A 10370-nucleotide genomic window follows, 5' to 3' on the forward strand; every position below is an offset into this window, starting at 1 on the left:
CCATCTGTTTTGAGTTAAAGAGTAAGCTATTTTTACTCAAGCCCCTTTTCTTCAACCTTTGCCTGTCATCCTGTCTTTTCCTCTGTTTAAAGTGAGTATTTGGAAAAATCAGCTTCTTAAATTCAGGAACATCAGAAGGATTAGACTGTTTACAGAAATTTACAAACTGAGTTTTGGCCATTGATAATTCTGCAAAAGCTGGGAAAATCTTAACTGGAGAGGCTCATGTCACAGGGCTGAATGCAACAGAGCAAGTCATAATGTACATATTGTCAGTTTGATCTGCGTCTCACAGACTGGATCAGCTCTACTTCTGCTCATGTCTCAGCCATGGTTACTCTCCCTGTGTGTGGTATACAGTCGAGATTTTTGCAGAGAGCTTCAACATCACTACATAATACATTTAAAATGAAGAAAATTCCAGAAACCATAAAATTATCTTCATCGGCCCCAGTCATGTTTGCACCTAGTCTTTTGCTAGCACAACAACAGACTGTACTTTGTGAGAGTTATCACCCCCCCCCCACTTCTCCCATGAGGTCAGCCACTTACCCAGGCTGACACAGTAACCTCCAGACGACCTTTCACTTAGCCAAATGTTATGCCTGTAAACTGCTTGAACTCCATCATGGTGCAAAAGATGAGGGTTGGGAAGGCTGGCTTTAGGGATCCCAGCCTCTACTAGCTTGCTTTGTACACCCATGTTGTAAATACCTCTGTGTGACACATGCATAGGAGAGTGGCAGTGTGTGTCTGCCTCTTTCGGTACATGGGTGTGTGCACTTGTAGAATGACTGCAGCGGGAAAAACCATGAATAATACATAACAAAATATCCTTGGTGCTGCATTTTTTGTGACTGAAGCAGTGAGAAAACCAGTTCTCTGATATTGTCCAATGAAATAGTTGATTTTTTATTGTGCCTGCTTCTGTAAGTTATCATTCACATTTAATCAGAGGTTAAAAAACTTTATGTACAAGAAATGGCCAGTTGGTTAGATATGGGTATAAAGGGAGGGTTTTCCACTGCATTGTAAGACTTTTGGCACCTCACCTTGGATAAAGAATGAGAAAAATAGATACGGTATTAGCCATAGATTTTTCTGGAAATAAGCTTTTATCTAGTCACATTATCAGTGAGCAGATGTGTTGCATTTTGTGGGGAAATATTGTAATAATTAATGCCCAGACTATGCTAGAATGTGTTTTTTATGCAAATCATGAGGACTCATAGCATTTAAACCCTCCCCAAAACTTTAGAAAAGTTTGTATATAGGTACTCATTTGTTCAGTCTCTATCTGTAGAATTTTTTTTTCATACTGTGGGGCTTTTTGACATCTCCTGTTTTAATGATTTATGTAGCAGCATCTCTGCATAGTTGTTAAAAAAAAAAAAAAAAAAAAAAAACTCCTACCAAAAGTGTCAGTGATGTTTTAACCGGAGGAGTTCATATCAGAGTCATGGTTTGAGGGGTAAAATGTGTGTTTGGGGGGTGGAGGGCACAAGAGGTCCCCCAGATATGCTGTCATAACCCATGCAGCCGCATTCTTTGCTATGGGCCTATCTGTAGTGAAGGCAGCACTTAGACATGTTTGTACTCTACGCCCTCTATCCTTCTCCCTTTCTCCCCAGGCGCCATGTCACCCAAGGGCCTGACCGGCACTCCCTGGCTGTGCCCAAGTCCATAACACCAACTAACCCCCCCCCATTCCTGTACACCACTACTAGGGTCAATGTGCCCTCGCCCCCTCACCCTACAATGCCCACGGTCCATACCAACACTGCCCTGCAAAGAGAAACAAAACTGAACTGAAAAGAGACAAAATGGCCCCACGCTGCTTCCTCTGTCAATGCTCTTGACAGGCCCGAGCTGAACCCCCCCAGAGGACGGTTCAGTAAAAGAAGACGATGACGGCGATAACAAGTCAAGTTGTTGTGTTACAGCACAGTTACACTTTGGCCCCTGTTTGTCCATTTGGTTATTCAGAAACGTCGCAGAGCTAACTGATTCCCATGCATGTCATGTTTAGTAACATGACAGATACTATCAGATGCAGTTTTACATCAGTCTGTGGAGCGTGAAGGGTAAGTGAGGCGCTAGCTACTCAAAAAAACAGGAATAAACATTCCATTAGGTATTAAAAAAGCTTGAAATATTGTCAGCTAATCAATTTCCTGTTTGGACATGCTCACTTCTAATGAAATTCAGTTGGTTATCAGTCCCTTCCCATTCTTTCAGTGTTTGAGAATATAATTACGCTCAAAATGCTTACTCATCTTTCTGCTTGCCTGCTGCCTACTCTGTCAGATACATTAGCCATGAAGCAGAAGAGATGAGGAGCCTGTGTCTGTATCTGTCTGTCAGTCTGCCTCACTGTCTGTCTAACTGCCTCGCAGATTATCCTGGATCAGGCAGCAGGTGACACAGCAAGCAGGTGACCATCACCCAATTACCGAAAAGAAATTTGAGATGAGCCCCTGTGTTGTCTTCATTTGTTTCTCTGTGACCTTTTTTGTCTGTCTTTCACTGAAGCACATGAAGAGCACTATTTCTGAACAGCATGTATACTACTTGGATATCTCACCTGCATCACCTCATCACTCTATTAAAAAAAAACCTACAATAAAATCTTTGAACAAAATGAAATTTGTTTTACCAACTTCCAAAAATTTTCAAAAATGAACACTTATCTCACTATGAAATTTGTGATATAGTTAATACATACTATGTAGGTTAAATTAAACTCCAAAAAATGACCAGATTTCTAAACTTCCCCAGTCAACAGGTTATTCTTAGGGCAAGGCCTGGGATCATATTGCAGTCTTTGTTACAACAAAAGAAGAGGAAGGTAGAGCTTTTTGTTAGGTGCAGGTGGGCTAGAATTACCACAGTGATGGGATTTATGCAGGGGTTTTTTTCTGCATTTTTTTTCTAAGGTAGCGGAACTGTTCTCTGAAATTACCAGCGTAAATGTGATGATAGTTTGCTTCTCACATAGAATGGCACATCACCTCATTATGTGGGTTTTGGTGTCCTGGAGTTAATACTAGTTCCTATAGGTTTAGCAAATGATTTCCCACACAATGCGGTGTAACTTTATAGGTGTGAGGGATTATGGCGCTGGGAGGTGATTTAGCTTGGTTTAGTGACTGGATAGACCAGCGAGTCTGGGAAATTTGTACCAATTTCAGCTGTGAAATGTTCTCCTACCATTTTGACCCTTGGCTGGTTGTAGAGATAGAACTGGAAATGGAGGACATTGACCTGGTGTTTGGACAGATGTACACATTAGTTTACAGTGGCTGCACTGCAGCTGTGCTGCTCAGGGAAATGGAATTGACAAAAGGTATCACCTCTAATGTGACCACTGTCCATGAATACTGGACCTTGGACACATTTTTTTGTTCTGCATCAATGGAATAATAGGAATTTATTATTAATGCTTGACAGTAGATGGCCATATTGCTTGGACACAGTTTTTTGGTGACTGGAATGACTTTGGCTCTCGTGAAATCATGTTCAGCTTCTCTTATGTCACTAACTCAGCAGAGCTCATATTATGCTGAATAAATTACAACAATAACCGTGTTAAGTAGGTGTTTATGGTAAATATCGTGTCACTTCCATAAGCATGTTCAATCATCGGCTAATCTGATTGGAACAGCCAGACCAGTCGTCATGTGTTCCAACAAGGTATTGGGTTTCCCATAGTTCTAAGCTGTACAGTGACAGAGGCTATTTGAAACTGTGGCTAAAACTCTATGGAAGAAATGACTCGTTAAATTAGCACCTAATACTCCAGTCATTAGCAAGCCGTTACCACCACTGGAATGCCTTTGATGGTGCTGCTTTGGGAGGGAGTTGGAAGAATTTGCTCAGTTGGATTTAGAATATTGTTTGCATACGTAACATTGCAGTACTCCTAAAAAGGCTGAATATATACATGAAAATCTCAGAGTTGGTGCATTTTTGGTCCGACAGCCGGTGATGCAGTCTCCACATGTGGCTGCTGCTGTTTGTGGAGATTGTGAATGACTAGTTACAACCAGCATGAAGCGCCATACTCCTTAAGAACCGGGTCGTTGGGGTGTTTGGTAAACTGAAGGGAATTGTCCATTGTGGGGTGATATTAGTAACCCTCTTAGGCAAAGCTAGTCTGTGGGCCGGCCCTGAGGGCTCATTTCAAGTGCTTAGCGCTCGTTTGGAGCTTTGTCACCCCTCACCCTGTTGTCAGCATGGCCCCAGCCCCTCTGGCTGTGGAGCGGAGCTGAACGACAGACCTTTACCCCTACCCACTGCCAGAGAGGGAACACTGACATCACAAATCGCACACACATAGTCGCTGTAACACTATGGCACACATCCATTTTCACAGTCCACCCCCCAGCACCACCAATCCACCACTGCAGCCAATGGTTTATTTTCCCGCCGTTCACTCCCATCCAACACCCCACCCCACCACCACAGCTACCCTCTTTTTTTTATTTTTTTCCTCTTTCTGCACCCTCGTGAAGGTTGCCAGGCAGCAGAGAAAGACTTCACACACACATACACCCCACTATGCCTCTGAGGGTTTTCCGGATGTCCTTGTTTACATCGTGGAGTGTGCAGGTCGTAGGGAAGCAGACTCGGAGCCTCCCTGACTATGTCTGTCTGATCCTACACTGACCTCCATTCATTTAGTGTCACTGCATATGTTCATAGTAGCACCCAAGTTGGCCTATCACTGTGCACCACACTTGCATCATATTTGGGGGCAATTTGGATGAATTTTTGAAACCGCTTGAAGATGAATACAATTTTTCCTTGTCTTTAAGTCATGCACAACAATGACACTTTATTTATCAGTGGCAGAGAACAGGCTGTCATCGGCCATTACTGACATTCAGCCAATAAGACAACAGTCAGTAATGGTAGAGGCTGATATTTATTAAAAGTTATTTAACCTTTTCATGCATGGTGTTGCTCAAAGTTTACTTAATGGAGTGATATATAGCTTTTTTAAAAAATGGAATTATGGATTTTAAAACATTTCCCTGTGGTCTATATAAATTGTAAATGCTATGCTTGGGTCTGAATTCTTCATTAATTCAACTCCGCAGGTCCATCTTCAACCCTATTTCTGAGTAATGACACTAGAAAGGTTGTTTTGAGCACTGGCCCTTTAAATGCACATGAGCCACTTCATGCCCCACCCCCTCCAGGTTGTTGGGTGTGCTGCTCTGTCCCATTCAGCCAACAAATGAACATTTTAGGCAATCGGTTTGAAGTTTGGACATATTTTCAGTATGGACTACAGCCGCTGCTGCTGACAAAAAATGATGGTGTACTTAGAGAAATGTTGGTCGGAAGTCTTGACTTTATATGTGCAAAAGTCATGACATAACTAGTTATAGACTTAACAAATTAAGTAGGAATTAAAACGAGTTGTAGAAATACACTCAATTTTTGCTAAAATGAATATAAAGATAGCTTTGCAGCACCTGGAGGGTTCAAATTTAAACTTTTTGAACTATTAGGGTCCAAATACTCAAATAAATGTTCCAAAGACTGATAAAATAAAATATACTGATAAAGATAAAAGCAAAATATGACCCCTTTAAAACCATAATATTTTCAATAATTACTCCTAATTAATCATTTTTGGTATAGATATAGTACTGCACAACCAAAATTACTACATGGATTATTTGATTAATTACTAATAAATATTCACCACAGTTACATTTAATATTAAGTTTTCATAAATCAGTCGTATATTAGCTTTTAGGAGAGGGGCTTCCGGACACTGTGTTATAAACATACATATGAGTAAAGTTGTTTAAGCTACACACGGTCGATTGTAATATACAGGGTGGGGAAGCAAAATTTACAATATTTTGAGGCAGGGATTGAAAGACAGTGTATGACCAATTACTTTATTGAAAGTCATGAGAATTTATTTGCCACAAGAAAATTTACATCATAGAAAATGTTTTTATTCTATGTGTCCTCCTTCTTTCTCAATAACTGCCTTCACACTCTTCCTGAAACTTGCACAAGTGTTCCTCAAATATTGGGGTGACAACTTCTCCCATTCTTCTTTAATAGTATCTTCCAGACTTTCTCGTAATAGTTTTGCTCATAGTCACTCTCTTCTTTCCATTATAAACAGTCTTTATGGACACTCCAACTATTTTTGAAATCTCCTTTGGTGTGACGAGTGTATTCAGCAAATCACACACTCTTTGACGTTTGCTTTCCTGATTACTCATATGGGCAAAAGTTTCTGAAAAGGTATGGATAATAGTGTTAGGTATGATTATGACATGAATATATGTTTGGTTTCAAAACAATTGACGTAGTGCCTGCTGAGAAAAAACAACTAAATGTTCATTGTAAATTTTGCTTCCCCACCCTGTATGTATCTCACTCATTAGTCCAATAGGACACATTTAAGTGTGTTTTGGGAGAAATAATCACATTCAGTATTCTTATAATTCATGCATGAAAGGGTCGATGTATTTCTATCACTGACTTTATGCTCAGACTGATGAAGGTCAATTATTTCTTACAACATAAACATCAAAAACATGTCAATAGCAGTAAAAGAGGAAATAAGTCACAAAAATACAATAGTAACATAATATTAGCATTATACAAATAATTTCAAGTTCTAAATTGAAGTATTCTTCCTATTTTTATATCTTGGATCCTTTTTTATACACCTAAGACATAATTCATGTGTTACAAGTTTTGATTTATAGGCATGACTAAAGTCAGTTATGATGGACCCGATAATCAATGTGTGTTATCAGCTCCAACTCTGGCATTCACTGATGTACAGGGATGTTTGCCGACTGTTTGCGGGCTGTTGTTTCCCTCTGTGTCGAACCAATCGATTGGGTTTGTCTGCTCCTCCCTCCAACTTTGATGTAACCATTGATTGTTCTCATCTGCCCCTGAACTCAAAGGTTAGAGGAGCTGAGCTGCACTTCTGGATTGCTTTGACCTTCCCTCTGCACATGCTCAGTGGGTTCACAGCGCCCAGAGCCAAACAGACACAGTGTAGCCAGGCCCGTGGGTGCGTGACAGCCAGACAACGGTGTGATGTCTTTTTTTTTTTTTCTTTTACTCACCCACTGAGGATGATGTATACGTGATTGATTTTTCTCCTAGCCTTCTCTCTACCATGTTTCTGCTGCAGTGCACTAAGCAGGACTGAGTCCAGGCTTGATCAATGCATTGTTTTTCTTTTTCAATCACACTCGAGTGAGCTGAAGACACGAAAGGTTACACAGGTGAGGTTTGGCAGGGGTAGCAGCAGAGCTTCTGGAAGCCCCCTCAAGGCCAATATATGAGTGTGTAAGGCTGTTTGTGTGCGAGAGAGAGAAAGTCAGAATCGCATACAAAGACAAGTTGAAGAAATTTATTATGCATGTTCGCATTTGTAAGTTCTTTTTAGTCTTTTCTTATTTTGTACGTCTTGTCTGTTCTCCCAGTGGGAATCTTCTGTCCTTGTCCTTGCCCCTGTTTGTTCTCTGTAACCTTACCTTAACCAAGTCACATTAAATTATAGGCCCTTCCTGCCCCAGATAATCTGCAGGGTTACTTCTCTTGCTTCGCCCACTTGTCTGAGAAACCATCGACTGAGACACACCCTAAGGAAAACAGAAACAACTTAACCATGAAGTGCCTGCGACCTGTTAGCGGCAGTAAAGCACTAGCAAAAGGTTTCACATCCGACATGAGCATCAGCAATGTCAAGATTTCCTACCCAAATAATGCTCAAAATCCCTAAAAATACAATATGATGCAGAAGAAGGAAGTAGACTATGCCAGAGGGTTAAAGAGTGTCGTGTAGTCCTGAATTATCTCTTAGTAATGACGCTGTTAAACCCCGTACTCAAACACCTAGTTATTAAGAAAAAGATAAGCATCTGTGGGAGTGGAGGGGCTCTCCTAAAGCTGCATGTCTTGAGGGGGTAAGGACAGTGGCAGTGGGCAGGGAAGGTCGGGGTGGGGTAGGAGCACCGGCTTTGACCAACAGCGGGTTTCGGATGTCATGGCAGATTCTTTCAGGGACAAATTACAGGGTTTAACTTCTCTTTTAGCCAAGCCTCTATTGCCCGTATTGCCTGTATTCTGATTTAGTTTCGTCGATAGACACTCAAACACTTTTGTCAGGCGCACACTTGACTCTGGAGATACTTCACCTCCTCTCACGCTCTCTTCAAGACTTTGTTCGTGGAGTGGCGGTCTTTCTTGCAGCTGACGGAGAGAGCAGTGCAGCCCTTCTTAAGCTTTCTAGTAGTTAGCGGGTTGGTGTTAGGGGGCTTTACATGAGTGGCCCTCATTAACCTCTTAGCGTCTTTGTGCTTAGAGTTGGCACAGGGCTGCTCCACTGATAAGCTTTACTGTGAAACAAGTTACTCAGCTAAAATACTTGATTCTAATGACTCCAGTATTAGCCAGTCTAATCATCTACATAACAGAGGAGAGATTGACCAATAGTGGATTTTTATAATAACTACACCTTGAAGCAGGAACAAGTCAAGAGGCGCTTAATCCACCCTTTGAAAAAAAAAATTAACACTATCGGGAATGAACAACCTGATGTTATTACAAACTGAATAACAAATGAACTGAACATATAAGTAGGAAAATATGTAGCTGAGTACATTGTTAAACAAGGGATTCACCAATATATTTGTATATTTTAGAGGAGATAGGAACCAAACTATTAGTTACCAAAGCAATTTACAAAGATTTGCAGCAAAAATTTAAATCTTAAAATGACACTATTTCACCAGTATCTATTGGCAACCTGACTGGTTATTGATAATAAGCACAAGCTGCTACTAGGGACTGATAGCTGTACTTGTATTTGTGATAACCAATCAGATAATGCTGTGGCCCAGACATTACTAGTAGAATTAAGTAGAGCATTTTACCTTCATCTATTTTGTTAGGCTATCGGATGAAAAAACACTAACACTAGTAATCACAAAACTCTGACTATTGGGCACAATGATTGGTCAAAGGAGATAATTTTCCAAAGTCTACAGTGAATATTCAGCTAAGCATGAAAAATCTAAGTGTGGTTTTTGCCATACCAGTAGATTGTCAAACATCCTCTTGGTACAGATTAATATGTCAAACTAATTAACCTCTAAATCATAGTTAAGCTATCAACAAGTGTAAACACACAGATTTTTCATGCTCTTTTGACACTGTATACACATTTCCGTTTAAACTCCTGCTTTTGTGGTCTGTTTACAGTTTCTCACAACCACCGTACCTCATGTACACACACACACACACACACATGCACACACATATTCCCTTAGAGCTGTAACAGATCTAAAGTTCTCTGAAGCATTTAGCAGCACGCTAGCAGGTTTACTCCACACTGTCAGTGCTGAGGGGAGTGCTGAAGCATCTAATGCAATTTCAGCCCAACATGGCTCTCTGTGAATAAACATCACTGAAGTGTACCATCCACTGTACGTTGATTCCACTGTTGTGCTTTCTTTCTTCCATACGAGTTGATCTAATGCTCCACACCCTCCTTCTTTCCCACCCCCTCTCCTCTTTCTGTAGCGACTGCATTTGCCTCCAGACTTGTCTGAGACGGTGAGTCGTGTGAGCAGGGGGGAGCTGGCAGGAACAGCCATGGTGGGTTCAGCCTGTGGCTCTGGCACTTCCGGCAACAAACACCTGGATTTCTAGAGCTCCCACATAGACGCCACAGGCGAGCAACACCTGGAATGCTACGGCGTTGTCCTCTTTACCGTGGTGACCGGGTTGTTCCTTCGCCCACCTAATGTCAACTGCAATAACCCTGGCAGCCATTACCACCTGCCAACTGTCCCAGCCAGGGGTGAAGATCTAAACATCCACAGAACCTCTTACTATGAAAAACACGTCACAGTTCCATTTCAAGACTTTTAAAGAAATATAAAGATCTACAGTGCACACTACCATGGTGGAAAAAAGTTTCCGGACACTGTTAAAATCTCAAATATCAGCATGAAATATTTGCAGAAAAATATTTTTGTGTTTTAAAAGATGTGGCTGAAACAGACAGACATTTTTTTTTTTTTGTTTATTGTTAACAAGAAAAATAAAACTAAATAATTGACAGTCTCAACGTGTCATGCCCTGGATGTGTGAAAAGGGACTTTATCTTGCTGAAACATCCAGTTATGACTTTGATGGCATACATTCAGAAGGGAGCATGTGGGTTTGGAGACTGGCACAATACTTGGCAGAGTTCAGTGACTTAAGACTGATTCTTAATACTATATCACAAATGCATGGGGTGTCTAAAAATTGTTTTCTACTACTGTATGTTTTCTCTGACTCAGACATGACATGCCCAGTCATGT

At 40.9% G+C, this 10370-nt stretch overlaps 1 protein-coding gene across 1 annotated transcript in view; it reads left to right on the forward strand.

Moving 5' to 3' along the window:
* The window catches only part of elp4 (elongator acetyltransferase complex subunit 4), a 55568-nt gene extending 45473 nt beyond the window's left edge, over nucleotides 1-10095 (forward strand). The window contains exon 10 of the mRNA XM_030129714.1: nucleotides 9583-10095. Within this exon, the coding sequence (XP_029985574.1) occupies nucleotides 9583-9711 (129 nt within the window). The 3' untranslated portion in view covers nucleotides 9712-10095. The remainder of the gene's footprint in view (nucleotides 1-9582) is intronic.
* Nucleotides 10096-10370: the final 275 nt, after the last annotated feature.

This window comes from Sphaeramia orbicularis, chromosome 3 (assembly GCF_902148855.1).
Source record: "Sphaeramia orbicularis chromosome 3, fSphaOr1.1, whole genome shotgun sequence".
Classification (NCBI taxonomy): domain Eukaryota; kingdom Metazoa; phylum Chordata; class Actinopteri; order Kurtiformes; family Apogonidae; genus Sphaeramia; species Sphaeramia orbicularis.